A 19569-nucleotide genomic window follows, 5' to 3' on the forward strand; every position below is an offset into this window, starting at 1 on the left:
CTTCAAGCTGGAGGTGGATGCTAGTGGCGAGGGAGCTGGTGCGGTGTTATTACAGGAAGATGATTGGGGTGTGGATCATCCTATTTGTTACTTTTCCCGAAAATTTTCTAAACACCAGTTGGCCTATTCCACCATTGAAAAGGAAACTTTGTCGCTGTTGCTCGCCCTCCAACACTTTGAAGTATATCTTGGGTCCAGCTCTCTGCCTGTCACAGTTTACACCGATCATAACCCCATTGTGTTCTTATCGCGTATGTACAATCATAACCAACGACTAATGCGATGGGCGCTGATGGTGCAGGACTACAACCTCCAAATCTGCCATAAAAAAAGGATCTGACAATGTCATCGCTGATGCCTTGTCCCGGATGTAAAAAAAATTTGTAAGTAACTTTTTTTTTCTCCCCGTTTTAATCTTAAGGGGGAGAGTGTTACGGGCCTTGGCCCTTTGATATTTGTTTAAAGTACTTTTGTCTGCGCATGATGCTCCCGGTCCGCGAGCCCTGGACCCGGATGCTCGGGAGTACCCGACGTGGGACAGAGGCTGACGTCGCAGCGCGTCAGTGATTGGCCCTTCATCCCTGCGCTTCCACCAATCCGCGGATGACACTTGTGATAGCGGGGGATTGAAAAGGGACCATCTTCCACCTGCTCGGGGCGGCTGGATCACTGCGGCCAGCTCGCCACTTTCGTTTGATGTTTGGGTTGTCTCATTTTGTTATATTGCCAGCTATTGCCTCGTTTAGTTCGTTGAGACACCTTTGTTTTTGTTCGCAGTAAACCTTGAGTAGATTTGGTACTTTGTATTTAGTTAGGGCTCTTTAGTTTATTACATTATTTTGTTTAACTCCCATTTATTTTTCACCTTAATTGCCTGTTTTTTGTTTGTCTTCCCTTCCACTCTAAATAATAAATGCACAATTTTTAGTTAAACCTTTAGCATCCTGTTTTTTTTGTTACTTCCCTTTCTCCCCTAGCAAAGGGGACGTAACTGTGTTACACTTAATCACCAAATACTTTTACTTTTACTTGGGTAGTTTATTTGAACATCATTGTTGTACTTGCACTCACAGTACTTTTACTCGAGTACACTTTAGGTGTGTTGGAGCTCCCTCTGTGTTTGTTTTTGTACTGACTGTTTTCTACAATAGTGATCAATAAACAAGTGAATAAACAGGTCCATGGACATGACCATGACTTTATTCCACAGCTCAGTGTCTTTCATTCACACAGCTCCTTATGGGAAATGTGGACACTATATACAATTTCAACACAGTTACCATGGTTACCACATGCCCAGAGTGACGAGTGGTTTCCATCAGAAGCACAGGAGAAGATTTAGAAAGGGGGAAACAGGCACAGAGCCGCTGTGTCCACTAGGGGGCGTGGTAGCTCTGCAGATAAACGTGGGACTCTTCTTCATGCATCATGGTCCAGGCAGGAGGCTGTGTCCAGAGGAGGGCCTGTAGGGGGCGCTCTCCTCACTGCTACTTCTGCAAAACTAATCAGTCAGGACCAAAACAATACAACAATGTGATGAAATGAGAAGCTCCTAACAGTCAGGTGGCCCGAAGTAAATTTGGTAAATTATTATTCACACCACAACATGATGCACAACTCACATCATCTGTACTACATGTATCTGTAATACTCACATCATCTGTACTACATGTATCTGTAATACTCACATCATCTGTACTACATGTATCTGTAATACTCACATCATCTGTACTACATGTATCTGTAATACTCACATCTGTACTACATGTATCTGTAATACTCTCATCTGTACTACATGTATCTGTAATACTCACATCTGTACTACATGTATCTGTAATACTCTCATCTGTACTACATGTATCTGTAATACTCACATCTGTACTACATGTATCTGTAATACTCACATCATCTGTACTACATGTATCTGTAATACTCACATCTGTACTACATGTATCTGTAATACTCACATCTGTACTACATGTATCTGTAATACTCACATCATCTGTACTACAAGTATCTGTAATACTCACATCATCTGTACTACAAGTATCTGTAATACTCACATCATCTGTACTACAAGTATCTGTAATACTCACATCTGTACTACATGTATCTGTAATACTCACATCATCTGTACTACAAGTATCTGTAATACTCACATCTGTACTACATGTATCTGTAATACTCTCATCTGTACTACATGTATCTGTAATACTCACATCATCTGTACTACAAGTATCTGTAATACTCACATCTGTACTACATGTATCTGTAATACTCACATCTGTACTACATGTATCTGTAATACTCACATCATCTGTACTACAAGTATCTGTAATACTCACATCATATGTACTACATGTACCTGTAGTACTCACATCATCTGTACTACATGTATCTGTAATACTCACATCATCTGTACTACATGTATCTGTAATTCACAATATCTGTACTACATGTATTTGCAGTGGGTGAGTTGTTGTACAGTTGTAGGGAGTATTATCTGTCCCTCTATATTCTGGTACAGTGGGTGAGCAGGAGTGGGTTCTCTCCATCATATTTGTTTTCTACTGGCTAATTTTTTCAGTTGTGTCACACTAAATGAGGCCCTCACAGACACAGAGCTCAGCAGCAGCTTCCTGTCACTCACCAGTGTGAAGCCCCGCCCACCTGGACCACAGCCAATAGAAGAAAAAGAACACACGAACAAGCCTCTTCCTCCAGACGCACACTTTTCTCTGAGACGCTTTGGACTCGTTGGATCCACTCAGGTATCACTAGTTTGATTCTGTTCAACACTGGGTTTAGTCCTGGTTTAGTCCTGGTTTAGTCTTGACTTAAGACCTGGTTTAGACTTGGTTTAGTCCTGGGTTGGTACAGATTTAGTTTAGACCTGTGCTCGTCCTGGTTCAGTTCCTGTTTTATTTCCTGTTGTCATTTATGTAGTTGTACTTTTGGTGGTCGTCATAGGCGTCAGTTTATGTTTTTCCAAGTAGGTGCTCAGTGCAAACACATGTACAGGCACTCTTGGGTGCACGTGCATGTGCCCACACACACATTTAACTTTTTTTTATGTGTGCTCCCCTTCCATATACATCGCAGAGACAGAGAGAGGGACACTAAAGGCTCGTTGTAAATGTGCATTCTTAAAAATCTAGTCAATTTAGGATTGGGAAAAAGTCCGGTGGGTGCTTGGAGATTTGCGTGGGGGCTCACAGGATGGGTGTCTGTGGTGTTCATATCATTGGGACATTTGTTGTCAGTTGACACAGTTTTCAGACTCTTTCTCAGAACACTTGACACAGCTCTCACACAAACACACACACTCACTGAATTCACCTTGTTTTTTCACACTAGAGGCTTGTTCACACATGATGAAGAGAGAAGAGCTGGAGCCGTGAGCACAGACTCTACTGAATATAGAGACATGAGTGTGATACAGCACATGTCCAGTGGGACGGAACATTCTGGGTTTTTATTTCTTATCTTTGAGTTTGGGAAATGATTCATGAGTTTTGCAAAATGATATTTTCCTGAGTTTATTTTTAAAGAAGTGTTCAGGATTCTGTAAGAGCTGTTTTGTTTTGTCAGTTTCAAAAGGAGAAGTGAGTCTAAGTTTGTGTTTTGTGTTTGTGTTTGGCCTGACCCTGGTTTATTTCCTGGTTATTTGTCTTCATTAGATGTATGGATTTGTTTCCATGTTCCTCAGAGTCATGGGATGTGTCTCTTTTCTTGTTTCTCTCAGAGTTTCCTCGTGTGGCTCTTGTCATGTGTTGTTTCTGTGGAATTGACTTGTGGTTGTAAATGACAGTGTAGTTTTCTTTTGTTTTTTTTTCTGCTCTAAACTCCCACTGTTCCATATTTCATGTTGAATCATTTGTATTATTTATTTTTGCTTCAGACAGGACTTTTAATTGTACTTATCCTGGTCTCATATTTGCTCTTTGTGCTTGACCAGAGTCTTTATAAACCACATAGAAATAAAAGGGAGACTTCTGTCACTGTGTGTTACATTGAAGACGATTTTGTGTGGGTTCTCCTTTAGACCTGGTTTAGTCCTGATTTAGACCTGGTTTAGACCTGGTTTAGTGCTGGTTTTGTCCTGGGTTTAGTTGTGAACTTTAGACCTGCCTTAGACTGGTTTTAGGTTACATGCTGTTATTCCGACATGCCGCTATTTAGACAATGATGTCTAATTGTCGGAGAAGTGGCATGAACATTATTTTTCAAGCGTTCCACTACACTACACTAAGGCAAGAGTAGCACATGTGTTTGTTTGCATCCACACAGCACACGGATCGAAGTGAAGCTGCAGATTAGTGGCAGTGACTCTACTTCCTGTGGACTTTATCTCAAATTTTTTATGCTTTAAAAATCACATATTTGAAGTACTGCACCACATTTCACAAATAATAACAGTTTTGGCTTACTTCTAAACTAGAAGTGCAGAGATCTGATCTTTGAACACTTAAATGTCTCAAAGCGAGTTGTTATACTGTAGACAGGAAACAGCTGATGTGATTGCGCTCACGACTTTATATTCTGTGGTCTGCAGCCATGTCCCGCTGCTCTGTAAATACCAATCGATCAATCTGATGCATTCAGCACCATGGACAGCGAGAGCCATAAAATATGATGTGTTGTAATACCGGGATGTCTGAATGTAAGTATGTCATAATGAAGGAATGCCGGAATAGACTGTGGACCCCCTGGTTTGGTACAAATTTAGTTTAGAACTGACTTAGTCTTGGTTTAGTCCTGGTGTAGACCTGGACCACAATGAAGCACTGTCTAAAGCATTATTTTACACACTGTGTTTGTAAACAACTATATATATGACCCAGAGGTTTTGCAGGATTTGATGAAAAAAAAATATGCTGAAGAAAACTGAAAGAAAAGCAAATACACCAACATTACTTTTATAATGCATGTTTTCTTGATGTTGAATTAGACAAGACATTTCCATCTCACTGGATTTATACTGTATACAGGCCTATTCATACAGTCTGTGCTCTGCTCAGGACATTCTCCCTGTTTGACTCATGTATGAAATCCTTTGCTCTTAGATTTGAGGTGCTCACAAATTGTAGTTTCTACCGTTCTGTTTGAGTTTGTATATTGAAAGTGACAGAGTTTCGGCCAGTGTCCTTCAGCACATGAGAACAGACCTGTAGTAGTGAAAAAACAAGGTGAATTCACTGATCATGTGTGTTTGTGAATGAGAGCTGTGTCAAGTGTTCTGAGAAAGAGCCTGAGAACTGTGTGAACTGATGAAAAATGTTCCAAAGGATTTGACCTGTGGCCCTGTTCAGATCCATGTTTGAACCAAACATCAAACTAAACAAACTTTAAAAAACAATTGAAAACAACTGTAAATTCATGTGTCACTCACTCAGAGCCTGACAGAGTTTAACCAATGAGAGAAGTGGGCGGGGAATAGTGTCTGTGTTTGAACAGACAGCTGCATTACATATAGAATCTCCACAGGGAGCACATCTCCATACCATTTTGATCTCAGTATTGTCCAGACCAAGTTCATTCTACACTTCTATTTTCTAACATGTTTGGTTCTTTTGGCGTCTCCTTTACATTTGGATTTGAAAGTCTCTTTATGGAGGCACTTGACAAAACTCCATGAGATGAACCATGTGAGCAGTGGGCGGGGCTAAATACTGTGATGTCATTCTGTAGGACTCTGGACTGAGCATGGATCAGAGAGATCACAGAGAGGACGCAGACCCTCCCACCACCAGCAGGGCGGCGCTGGGAAGTGAACGCTCTATTGGACGACACATTGACTTTAAAAAGGAGCCTGGTCTACAGTAAGTCTGAGCCAATGATCAGATGTGACTGTTGTGTGTGTTTACATGAACTAAAGAAATGTGATGACCAAAAACACCAGGTGTACATGTGTCGCTTCAGTGTAGGACGTCTTGTTTTTCTGAAAGAAATCAAATTACAATTAGATTTTAAGTGTGAATTTAAACACAGACACTGAATGATTTTAAGAGTGGCTTTGTTTAACAAACATCCATTATATTCAGTGCCTCTACCTGGAACATGAAAACGTTTGAGGTTTAAAATTAAATAAATAATTAAAAATTAAAAAAATTTAAAAGATCCATCCATCCATTTTCTTCCGCTTATCCGGGGCCGGGTCGCGGGGGCAGCAGTCTAAGCAGGGACTCCCAGACTTCCTTCACCACAGACATGTCCTCCAGCTCCTCCGGGGTGACCCCAAGTCATTCCCAGTCCAGCCCAGAGACATAGTCCCTCCAGCGTGTCTTGGTGGGTCTTCCGGGGGCCTCCTCCCAGTGGGACATGCCCATAAAACCTCCCGAGGGAGACGTCCAGGAGGCATCCGGATATATTAAAAAGATGTTAAGTATTTTATTTTTAGTGTAATGAAACTAACATTTTCTAGAATTTCCTGAAGTATCTGACCTGAGTCAGAACAGTCCCATGTGTTTTACTGTGACTGAAGTGTTTTTTCTTCTGTGTCTCAGGATCCACCAGAAACATCCTCCATCTGAACCTGGTCCCAGCTGTGAGTCCCTCAGGAGTGACTGGTCTATGTCACATCCCATTGTTTTTGCCACAGAGCCGTGAGTTTCCACAAGTGTTGAATAAAACAATAGAACTGAAATGAGAGTTTAATGTGTCTCTTTCACAGAGTGGAGCAGACGGGTCCAGAGGTCTCCAGTGGTCAGCACCATCACACACAGCTGGACTCCGTATTTAAGGTCTGTCATTCACTAAAGTTTGGAAATGTTCAGATGAATGAGAACTTGTTTGACACAGATCTGACACTGACTGCATTTGTGTTGTTTATAATGTGTCTGTTCAGCTTCTGGAGGAGGACATCTTCACTTTTGTCCAGAAGGAGCTGAAGAAGCTCCACAAGGTTCTGAGTACAGATTACCCAGAATGCTTAGAGCCTGTGGAGGATGAGGATGAAGAGCAGAGGAGCAGCAGTGAGGCTGTTCTGAAGATCACACTGAACTTCCTGAGGAGGATGAAGCAGAAGGAGCTGGCTGAGCGTCTGTGGAGCAGTAGGACCATTTAACACATTTAACAAGATGCTCACAGTCATTTTATCTTCTCTGAGACTCAGGCCTGTATCTGTTGTCTTCATTCAGGGAGTTATTCTGGAGTTTGTCAGTGTAAACTGAAGTCTAACCTGCAGCAGAAGTTTGAGCGTGTGTTTGAGGGCATCGCTAAAGCAGGAAACCCCACCCTTCTGAATGAGATCTACACAGAGCTCTACATCACAGAGGGAGGGTCTTCAGAGGTCAACCAGGAACATGAGGTCAGACACATGGAAACAGCCTCCAGAAAACCAGGCCCAGCAGAGACACCCATCACATGTGAAGACATGTTTAAAGGCCCAGCTCACACACATGGACCAATCAGAACAGTGCTGACAAAGGGAGTGGCTGGCATCGGGAAAACAGTGCTCACTCAGAAGTTCACTCTGGACTGGGCTGAAGGCAAAGCCAACCAGGACATACAGCTGCTGTTCCCGTTCACTTTCAGAGCACTCAATGTGCTGAAGGAGAGAAGCTTCAGCTTGGTGACACTTGTTCATCACTTCTTTAGTCAAACACAAGCAGAACTCTGCAGCTTTGAAGACCTCCAGGTGCTCTTCATCTTGGACGGTCTGGACGAGTGCAGACTTCCTCTGGACTTCACCAAAACCAAGGCCCTGACCGACCCCACAGAGTCCGCCTCAGTGCACGTGCTGCTGGTGAACCTCATCAGGGGGAGCCTGCTTCCCTCCGCTCGCCTCTGGATAACCACACGACCCGCGGCAGCCAATCAGATCCCTGCTGAGTGTGTCTCCATGGTGACAGAGGTCAGAGGGTTCACCGACCCACAGAAGGAGCAGTTCTTCAGAAAGAGGTTCAGAGACGAGACTGACACAATCATCTCCCACATCAAGACGTCCAGAAGCCTCCACATCATGTGCTACATGCCGATCTTCTGCTGGATCACTGCCACAGTCCTGGAGCATGTGTTGAAAAGCAGAGAGAGAGGAGAGCTGCCCAAGACCCTGACTCAGATGTACATCCACTTCCTGGTGGTTCAGGCCAAAGTCAAGAACATCAAGTATCACCAGGAGTCAGGGTCTGAAATTCATTGGAGTCTGGAGACCAGGAAGATGGTGGAGTTTCTGGGAAAACTGGCCTTTGAGCAGCTGCAGAAAGGAAACCTGATCTTCTATGAGAGTGACCTGAGAGAGTGTGGGCTGGACGCTGCAGCGGCCTCAGTGTACTCCGGAGTGTTCACACAGGTCTTTAGAGAGGAGACAGGCCTGTACCAGGACAAGGTCTACTGCTTCATCCATCTGAGTGTTCAGGAGTTTCTGGCTGCTCTTCACGTCCATCTGACCTTCATCAACACTGGGATCAACCTGCTCTCAGAGAAAACACAGAAGTCTAAAATTTTCAGTGCAAAAAGAAAACTAAAGCATCTTCATGAGACAGCTGTGGACCAGGCCTTACAGAGTCCAACTGGACACCTGGACCTGCTCCTCCGCTTCCTCCTGGGATTTTCACTGTCGACCAACCAGAGCCTTCTACAAGGTCTGCTGACACAGACAGGAAGTAGCTCCCAGACCAATCAGAAAACAGCTGAGTACATCAAGAAGAAGCTGAGTGAGGATGTGTCTGCAGAGAGGAGCATCAACCTGCTCCACTGTCTGAATGAACTGAATGATCGTTCTCTGGTGGAGCAGATCCAACAGTACCTGAGTTCAGGACGTCTGTCTGAAGGTGGACTGTCTCCTGCTCAGTGGTCAGCTCTGACCTTCATCTTACTGTCATCAGAAGAAGATCTGGAGCAGTTTGATCTGAAGAAATACTCTGCTTCAGAGGAGGCTCTCCTGAGGCTGCTGCCAGTTGTCAAGGCCTCCAACAAAGCTCTGTGAGTAACATTTGTTTAACAGAGGATGGTTTGATTCAACTTCAGCATAAACAATGTTTTCTCTCTCCAGACTGAGCAGCTGTAACCTGTCAGAGAGAAGCTGTGAAGCTCTGTCCTCAGTCCTCAGCTCCCAGTCCTCTAGTCTGACAGTCCTGGACCTCAGTCATAATGACTTGAAGGACTCAGGGCTGCGATGTTGTCTGTTGGACTGAAGAGTCCTCACTGTAAACTGGAACAGCTCAGGTCAGAGGGCTTCATATTATTCATTATTATTACATAACCTGTTTGTATTGGAATTGGATAATTACAAGTGATAAAAGCAACTTAATTATGTGGGACATGTTATTTGTCTCTTTTGCGTTGAATGTTACTAATGAATGGACATATTATAATAATCTGTGTCCTCAGACTGTCAGGTTGTCTGGTCTCAGAGGAAGGCTGTGCTTCTCTGGCCTCAGCTCTGAGGTCCAACCCCTCCCATCTGACAGAACTAGACTTGAGCTTCAACCATCCAGGAGACACAGGAGTAAAGCTCCTGTCTGCTCTACAGGAGGACCCCCACTGCACACTGGACACTCTCAGGTATGGAACACTTTACTGTGGACAGAAAGAAACTCATCATTCACCAAACATGTAAACAGGATTTTTACTGCCAAAACTCAAATTAGACTCAAAATTCCCATGGAATGACCCCATATGTATTCTATGGCCAAATGAAACTCTCTCCATGGGTTTGATGGTGTGGAACATTATTTTTGTTACAGCAGGTGATCCACTGGAGACACAGAGCTCATCCTGGGTTTCATTTGAAGCTGATTTTTTTATTTTTTTATCTTTTTATTTATTTATTTATTTATTTATTTTTTACATGTGATTCCATGCTAATGTGTCACAATCAATTAGGTTTACACAATTCTGTTTAACCTTACAGGGGTTAAACAAAAGTGTACAAACCCCTGAAAGGTTAAATTGTTATGTGCCGCATCATGTCAGGACTCTATGTTTCAAATCTCTTGACTCTGTAAACACTGTATGTGACTACAGCAGCACCTTTTTTTTTGTGATCAAATTTTTATTGAAGTGTTATTTGCAGTTATACATAATCTAGTTAGCATTGCATTTTTCTCCCTTTGTCGTTTAGCAAAAGAAACCTCTGAGTGCAAGGTATAGTTATTCCAATTACTTTAGACCAGGGGTCTCAAACTCAAATTACCTGGGAGCCACATTAGATAAAGTCTGAGTGAGGCTTGGCCGCATTGAGTATTCGATAAATAGCAGTTGCACAGGAAATGAAGAGAGAGAAAGAACAACACGCAACACACTTTCTTAATCTTTAATAACAATTCAGAACATGAAAATGTATTCAGAACGTAAGTTTAAACTAATACGTCTACTCTTCTTCTTTTGCCTACTTCTTGCTGGTTGAAACCTGGCTACACTTCATCTTCCACAGCTGAGAGATACTTGGCTTGCAGGAGGAAGCATATGAGATCCTCAGGATAGATTGAAGATGCTCATCATTGAGCCTTGACCTGTAGTTTGATGGTGCTTTCACACACTTTCACACTGGCGTGAACGCGAACCCGGGTCCCAACCATAGGCAGCAGGTCCAAACGAACTATTCGAAATGCATCATGGAAGAAACGCGTCTCCTCTGCCTGTAATGACTGTATGATTCCAGCGCAGTAACAGATTGTTGTCCAGATGCAGCCGCGATTCATTTTCGAATTATTTGACCAACAATGGCCAATACAGAGAATGTAACACACGAAGATCAGAGCAAGTACGTGCGAACAAGTGGCTCCAGAGTGAGTCAAAGTTGGGGGTGTGTACTTCTGTTCAGGACCTGCACGCACAGAGAGGTCCCGGTGTTCCCCGTGATCATGTAGGAACCAGCATTTTTTTATTTTAGGCTTTAATTAACCAAATAATTTCATTGCAATAGGCAATCGCCCATTTAATTGATTCACCTTTAAAAAATATCCTGCTTTTAACCTAGTGTGAGAAATACAGTCAGACTAGATCCAAACCAGAGTCCCAAAGATGCAGCTCTGGTTCAGGCCGGGCTCAGATGACGTGGAGCGGGGAGTGAAAAGCGCTTTACCCGGGAAGAACCAAATGCGCGGAGGACAGACACCAACTAAACTGGACTCATGCTTCTGTCCGGATGCTTTGCACCACCTCGGAACCAGCCGCAGTTCTTGAGTGCGGTGGACCGGAGCAGCCCGCACAGACCTGTAGGTAGTCAACAGCGCATTCTCACTTTCCCCGCACGGAACCAGCGCGCAGACGACGGAACGTACCCGCTCAGACCCAGTCATTGACCAAGGACCAGACTCCAGCGCCGTCCTGAGGAGCTGTGTGCTACGGTGAACGCTGTTGGCTGCTGCTGTTACTCGAACTCTGGGCTGATGCGGTGAGTTTGTACAAAGTTCTACGTTGCTGTTTTATGAGTTCATGGTGATAAGATGAGAACAGCCCGCGGTATTAACACTGAACATCAGTATTGGTTACTGGAGATATCGCTGTTCTACCGGGATACAGAGGCTCGTTAATTGGACCAGTTTATGGTTCGTTTGAAAGCGGACCACACTGGAGTGTATCTGCTTCTCGTATGTCAAACATGGATGGAAGACGCTTGTTTTTGCCTCATACTTTTTGCTAACATGTCGCCAAGCCTCTGGAATAGATCAGTGCAGTTTTGTGGTGCTTGCATACTGATGGGACGGCTGTTTTTGCCGCTGAGTGTGCGTGGATTTCAGCGACACATATGTGGAGTTTGGTCATCAGATTGCCAGCAAGTTACGCACCGAGTGTTGAGCAGGTAAACAGACTGTAAAAGTCTTTTTATTTCTTATTAGCCCCTCCAATAATGGTCCCATACTTATGAACAGGGGAATTCTGTCAGCGCCTCCTCTGTGCTCTGATACTGTGGTTGTGGGAGCGTAAAGTGAAGTGCGCACACATGTACCACCGTGTGTGGTTTGTTTTGGTTCTTCGGTGATGCCGTATGTGCACGTGTATGTGCACGTGTACTCCTATTAACAGATCCACTTAGACTTGTTGCTTCACAACTGCTGTAAATTGAGTTTTGGGATGCAAGCTGCGTTAATAATCTGTTGTTGTGAATCTGCATGGGCACCGATTGCAGCTTCATCTGTCAGTGCGGCCCGCGGTAGGGGGGTGGGATTGTGCGTACATCTACGTGGGCCACACTGACATTATTCTTTGGAATTAAGTGGAGGGCCACAAAAAATCCTTCTGAGGGCTGCAGTTGGCCCCCGGGCTGCGAGTCTGAGACCCCTGCTTTAGACATTGTCTTTGAGAGTTTTCCCAAAATTGTGCCACCTCAGGGCACTCCCATATTATTTGTCCAAAAGGGCCAACAGTTTTTTCTATGTAAATGGATTGTCTTTAATTTTCATTTGGTGTAATTTTCTAGGGTATAAATAAGCGCTATGAATGATTTTGTAATGAATCATCTGGTGATTGGGATTCCTTGATGAAAGCAAAATATTGGACCAAATCTGATTCCAATCCCACTCCAAGTGATCCCTCAATTCAGTTTTCCAAAGCTGCTCACCGGTACAATTTTTTTGTGTGCACTCAATTAGTTTATATAATTCAGAAATCGTACCAGAGCTTCCTTCTTTGTTCAAAATAGAATGAAGAGGGTGATTTTTTTTGCATGCATCCCCAAGGAACACTATGGGACTGCAATGCTGTGCGCAGCTGAAGGTAAAAGAAAAACAAAATACCTGGTAGATTAAAGCATTTTTGTAAATCACGGAACTCTCTTAATCCTTTCTGGCCTATGATGTCACTGAAGTTAGTTACCCCTTTGTGCTCCCATGGTGAGAAAGAGATGGGTTTCTTGTCAGTTAGCAGAGAATAATTATGGAAGATTGGTGTCTGAAGGAAATATTGGTTAGCTATCCCCATAAGATTGTTAACTTTGTTCCATACAGGTATAAGATGTGTAACAATAGATCCAGAATGGCCTTTAATGGTTTTGTGTGGCAATTTAGAGTATAAGAGCGTGGGCATAGTGTAAGGTTTTATTATCTGCTCTTCAATTAGTATCCATGCTGCAGATTTTCAACTACAGCAGCACTTTTAACAGACTCATCTCATGTCACACAAGAGAAAAGGCTTTTGGGTCCTGAGACTAAACGAGGCCAAGTTGAAACAAAAGACCCTTAACTCGTAAAATCCTGTGGTGTGACATGAAAATCATTTTAAGAAAAAGGAGCAAAAGAATCTTGGTGGAGGGCTCTGGCTCCAGGACTATAGGTCAAAGGTCACTGATGTAAAGATTCCCACAACAACTCCACACACCTTCACTAGAATCATTCGGTTGATTTCAGACCTGGAATTTCCAATCTCTGCTGAACATATAAAAGGTAAATGCTAAATTGAAAATAACCTCATTCATTTTGTCTTCTTATATACTTTAATTTCTTGGGTTCTTTTTAAAGACAATACAGTAAAGTGTATTTACCTTGCTGACATGTTTCTGCTGCTGCATCTTCAGAACTGTCACCGGTGTTGGTGGTGACGTGTCGTAGCTCAGCTGTTGTTACTTCCTGTGGGCGTGGTCAGCCTGATGGACCTGGCAGGTTGCTTAGACTGACCACGCCTCCCCTCGCCCGGTGTTTTCTGGAGGGTGTCCCAGGTGTGTGAAAGGAGGAATGCTCCGTCATCACTGTTAATGCTGTCCATGCCTCGTTTTCTGATTTCACTGGTCTCCTTGATCCTTTCTTTTATATATCAGAGCACTGTAAAAGAAACAACCACATTCTGGATTGGGACGGGGCTCGGGTCATTGGATCGGAAAACAAGTTTAAACGCTGGATCGAGGAAATCAGAAAACGAGGCATGGACAGCATTAACCGTGATGACGGAGCGTTCCTCCTTTCACACACTTGGGACACCCTCCTCCAGAGACACCGGGCGATGGGAGGCGTGGTCAGTCTGAGCGACCTGCAGGTCCATCAGGTCTGACCACGCCTACAGGAAGTAACAGCTGATATACGACACGTCACCACCAACACCGGTGACACTTCTGAAGATGGCTCGCAGCTAGCAGCCGAAACATGTCAACAAGGTAAATACACTTCACTGCATTATCTTTAAAAAGAACCCAAGAAGTTATTGAAAATAACTTCTTCATTACATTAGAAAGTGGAACAGAGCATTTTGAGCTTTGGAGATGGAAAAAGACTATTAATAATGTTAGTATGAGTCAAACATGTGTGAATTAAACAGAAAACAAATCAGGTCTGTTTTTGAGGAGGAGGTAACAGTATTAGAACATGGCCAAAAGTTCACAAGTCCATTTAGTGTCATATAGAAGCTTTAAAGAGTGTAGGGTTGGTCATTAGAGTCTGAGCAGAGGTATGACCTTTGACCTGAGTCTATAAAGTGAAACAGTGAAAGACAATAGAAAGCACCAGTGAACATGGAGAATGGAAAAGGCTTCATTAGAAGGTGACATACATGTGTCTGATTCAGATCATTGCTTTAGTTTGTTTAAAACATCACATATTGTATGTCTTTCTATGCTTTTATTTTGATAAGTGGTGATAAAAACATTAAAACAAACCTGTTTTAAAAATGTGATTTTAAAACGAATCAGTGTTTCAGACTGATGTCATGTGTTTCAGACTGGAGCCTGCTGGAGCTGAGTGGTTAACACCAGGACTCAGAAAGTGTAAGTGTTGAGTTAAATCCATTTGAAACAGACATATAGACAGACAATAGACACAATGCATGATGATCCTTAGCACCTCAGAGGAGAGCAATGTGGCGCAGATCGCAGGTTGCTGTTCAAGGAAACACTCCAACATGTCAAATGCGCTGTTCCATCTGGTGGGTACGTCCGTCATTAGTTTGTGCTCCAGTAAGATCAGAAGCTTTTGCTTTTCCTGGAGGACGTGGCTGGCGAGTGAACTTTTCCTGAAGAAAGAAACAATCTGGTGAATCCTTCCCAATAGCTTGGAAACTGCAGTGGTCTTGAGGGCACGTTGAGCGGCAATATTTAGCGTATGAGCAGTAACTTCGCAAGCTCTGCTGCAACTGCCATGTTTGCGGCGTTGTCCTTGACTAATACTGGGTCTTTGTCTTTGATCGCTCGCTCCTCAAAGACCTCCATCAGTAACTCTACCAGATTTTACCCGGTGTGGCTGCCAGACATATCTCTGGTTTGGAGTACATGTGAAACCATTTCCCATTTTGAAGTAATGTGGTGGCATGTTAGCGTTACGTAGGGCTGTGTTGCTCTCGACGTCCACCCGTCACATGTAATGGCTATTCTGCTTGCTTCTGAAATGGAATTGATTACATGCTGTTTCACTTCAGCATATAAACAAGGCACAGCGGTTTCTGTTATGAAGCGACTAGTAGGTATGGAAAAGCGCAGCTCATATTCCTCAATTAGTTCTCAGAAGCCCTCGTTTTCCACTGAGCTATAGGGTCATAAGTCTTTGCAAATTTAAGACAAAAATGCTGTAGTCATTTTTTGTGCCTCTGGTGATGTTGATGGGAATTTTGCCTTGAACCCCTCAGTCAGACTTGACTGTTTTCCTGTTGTGATACCACTAGCATTCCCTACTAGCGGTATGGCAGGGTGATGTCTGGTCATGTGGATGCACAGATTTGTTGTGTTGCCGAAGTACTTCACCTTCGTTTTGCAGTGTTTGCACACTGTGTGTGTCATGTCAAGTTCAGTCTTTTCCGGTAGTTTGTAAAATCCGTAGTGCTGCCATTTTTGAGCCTTGAGCTTGCTTGTTGTGTGTTCTTCTGTTGCAGCGCTTCTGCTTTTACCGGCAGCGCTGTGTGTGGTCAAAATGTGCATTGCACTGCTAGGAGCAGAACATAAAATATACCTACCTGCACCACTGAGGGATTATACAGCTATAAGAGTATATTGGAACATAAAAGAAAGTACTATGATTTAATGTTGAAAATCATGTTCTATTTCTTAAAGATGAAGTGTTTTTAATCATCATCAAAGCATCAGAATCAGGACTAAGTGTTAAGTCTTTTCCTTAGTATTGAAATCCAGTTAAAAGTTTCATATGGTTCCAACTCTAATCAGAAATAGTGGTGCTGGAGTAAAGGAGGAGTCCTGGAGCCACACTGACACAGACACAGCTGTTGGACTCAGCACAGGACTGTCTACACACAAGCACAAGTGACTGTGGATTCATATAGAGACATTTTAAAGGAGAAAGTCTGTGTCATGGAGCACAGACGAGTGTAGGAATGTGTGGAGTGACGTCAAAGACTGGAGCAGCACAAACTCCACACAACTCACATTTACACTGAAAATAATCTGAAATAGATGTGTGAGGCTCTGAAACTAAAGGAAATACAGGGCTGATGCAAAAGAAATATTAGACAAATATAACACTGCAGTGATTAAGAAATTAAATAATCGTACATACAAAGCAAAAATACTTGAATCATCAATAAGTGAAAGCCTTTAAATCCATCTTTCATGAAAACATTTGTCCATATTAAACTCTAATGAAATGTGTGTCTCCACATGGGACTAACTGCTGCTGTGTTGTGTTTTCTCTCCATCAGATTTCTGTGATCTCACTCTGGATCCAAACACAGCTCACAGAAACCTCAAACTGTCTGACAAGAAGGTGACATATGTGACAGAGGAGCAGCCGTATCCAGATCATCAGGACAGATTTTACATCTTGCCTCAGATTCTATGTTCCACTGGTCTGACTGGTCACTGTTACTGGGAGGTCCAGTGGAGTGGAAGGGTCTGGGTATCAGTGTCTTACAGAAGAATCACAAGTACAGGACCAATTTTTGAGACTATGTTTGGAATGAATGATTACTCCTGGAGTCTGTTCTGTTCTGAAGCTGGTTTCTCTGTTCAGCATGATGACAAATCCACTCCCCTCCCTCAGCGCTGGTCCTCCTCTTCTGGGAGAGTAGCAGTGTTTGTGGACTGTCCTGCTGGTTCTCTGTCCTTCTACACAGTTTCCTCTGACCAACTGACCCACCTCCACACCTTCAACACCACATTCACTGAGCCTCTGCTCCCTGGGTTTATGCTCTCTCCTGACTCCTCAGTGTCTCTGTGTTCTCCTTTGGATTAAGAGAATCTTCACTTTTCACGTCTCTAAATCAAATCATCCATAGAGTCATTCATATATATATATATTTTTTTTTTCCACTCTCACTTAGTTGATACTAGGCCTCAGTTTGATCTCAGGTGGATCATGAGCTACATTCACTCATTTGTTCCATCAGATTTTATTTGTAAGAATCATTTTATAACCTCACCTTTTTCCTTTGAGAAAAGCTTCTGCCAACCAGCTGTGCCCCAGAAGACCAGTGGATACAACTACAGAGGCTATGACAGGAAAGTTCTAAGTGGAGAGAAAAAAACCTGCACCCGCCATTCCGTACGATCAGGAATTTAGCCAAGTGCACGTCTGAAAAAAGGAAAGCCATATATGGACATAGCCTGGAGGGACTATGTTTTGGGACATAAGAGCAGAAGGACAAAGGGACCAGGGGACTCTCTTTTCTTTTGGGGTCTTTCTCTGGGCTTTTAGTGGGAGGGACATTTTGGGGTCTTTGTTTGGTCTTTGTCCAGTCGGCTTCATCCTCTTAGTTTCTTAGGTTATATACTTTTCTGTATTTCCTGGGAAATTGTTTTATTGTTTGTCAAACTTGGACCATCAATAAATGCATTCTCATTGTGCATTAGAACTGCCTCCAGTGGATTCTTTTTTATGTCTCAAAGTGATTTCAGTCAAGTTGAACAGAAAACAAACCAAGAATATAGAGGCTTTGCACCGTCACGTGTCCCCCATGGCAACAGTAACTACGCCGCCATGACACCGGGCACGCTATGCCATTGACTTCAGCAGCATCGGAGAAACATGGGCAGGTTTTGTTGTGTATTTGGTTGTTCTAGACGCTCTGAAAAGGATAAAACGATTCGTTTCTTCACTGTTCCTCTGGAAATTACTCATGAGGGAGCTCAAACAAGGGAATTATCGAAAAAAAGATGCGGATTATGGCTAGAGAACATAAACCGTGAAGAGATTTCCTATGGTACCATCAAGACACACTCACATCACTTTCATCATTCATTCATTTAAATTGTTTCATAGCTTATTTAATGAGAGAAGCACATTTACTGAACTAAAATGTAAAAAGAAAACATTTGCAGTGTGAGTGGCAGTAGAAACTGGATCTTCCAGCGCACATATAAACATGTCACTCGTCGTAGGACCCATGTTTTCTTTATTGTCTTGCTTATCCACAATTGTGTCTTCTAGAATTAATCTCTTTTTGTGAGCGGATCTTTCTAATGTTCGCGAGGATCTTTTCATGGCCGATTCTTTCGAGGTTCGACTCACAGACTCTTCGACTCGTGCGCCATGTTGATCAGAGGAGCCCAATGTGGGTTTTATAAATCGTAAACTAGTGCGGGTTTTCCTGGATAAATTAATGACATTTTTGTTTAGTAAATGTGCTTCTTTCATTAAATAACCTATGAAACAATTTAAATAGCAAATACCTTGATGAAACTTTCGGGTGTCTTGATGGTATCATTGGAAATCTCTTCGTGGTTTATGTTCTCTAACCATAATCCACGTCTTTTTTTCGATAATTCCCTTGTTTGAGCTCCTGATGAGTCATTTCCAGAGGAATAGTGAAGAAACGATTTGTTTTACCCTTTTCAGAGCGTCTAGAACAACCAAATACACAACAAAACCTGCCCGTGTTTCTCCGATGCTGCTGAAGTCAATGGCATAGTGTGCCCGGTGTCATGGCGGCGTAAGTACCGTTGCCATGAGGGACACGTGACGGTGCAAAGCCTCTATTAGTGGCTCCACAAACAACCCAACAGCCACATGCCCAGAGTGAGGAGTGGTTTCCATCAGAAGCACACGAGGAGATTTGATCAGTCTTTATAATAAGACACACCTACAAATCATTTGGAAATGTTTATTCACCAGCTACATGTATTTTATTGTAGTTTAAAGCAGGGGTCCCCAGCCCCCAGGCCGGGAACGGTACCGGGCCATGGGTTATTTGGTACTGGACTATGAAAGCATGTACCTTCTAGGGACATGGTAAAAGAACAAGAACCAGAAGGCCACCCTTCATCCATGTTCTGAATAACACGCTGCAGTTCTGTGCCCTGTGTTGTATCAGTTATTTGTTGTGATTTTGTGTCAGATACAGGCAGTGCATTTGACACAAAGGTAACGTGGCTTGCAATGTCCTCATCTCTGGTACTCACACTGCTTTCTGTAGGTGCTCTGGACGGGACGTCTGCGGGTACCAGGTGTTTTCCAGGTGTACAGATCAGTTCAAAATAATATTTTGCATTTTCATTATTAGGCACTGGATCCACGGTGACATTTCATTTAGATTTTTCTTAATGGCGGTGATCTGTTTCCACTGTGAAAGATGGTAGTCCATAAATGTAACTGTGAAACTGTTTCAGTCCATAGGCCAGACCCAAACACTCCGCTTCAATCTGAGTGTACTTGCACTCAGTTTTTGGCATGGCCCCTGATGCATAGACTGGTTTCCAGCGTTGATCCTCAGTTTGTAAAAGTACTGCTCCAATAACATCTTTGGACACATCAGTTG

At 43.0% G+C, this 19569-nt stretch overlaps 1 protein-coding gene across 1 annotated transcript; it reads left to right on the plus strand.

The window, feature by feature from the left end:
* The first annotated feature begins 2697 nt into the window (after positions 1 to 2697).
* LOC110175809 (NLR family CARD domain-containing protein 3-like) lies at positions 2698 to 17667 on the plus strand. The gene is given in 11 exon segments (XM_020942023.2): positions 2698 to 2771; positions 5692 to 5822; positions 6507 to 6605; positions 6674 to 6743; positions 6848 to 7052; positions 7140 to 8925; positions 8996 to 9114; positions 9117 to 9168; positions 9334 to 9507; positions 14592 to 14638; positions 16516 to 17667. Coding segments are annotated over 10 exon segments (3201 nt in total). The 5' UTR covers positions 2698 to 2771; positions 5692 to 5706; the 3' UTR covers positions 17049 to 17667.
* The last annotated feature ends 1902 nt before the right edge of the window (positions 17668 to 19569 follow it).

Source organism: Boleophthalmus pectinirostris, unplaced genomic scaffold (genome assembly GCF_026225935.1).
Source record: "Boleophthalmus pectinirostris isolate CB_2022bp ecotype Guang Dong unplaced genomic scaffold, ASM2622593v1 HiC_scaffold_22, whole genome shotgun sequence".
Lineage (NCBI taxonomy): Eukaryota > Metazoa > Chordata > Actinopteri > Gobiiformes > Gobiidae > Boleophthalmus > Boleophthalmus pectinirostris.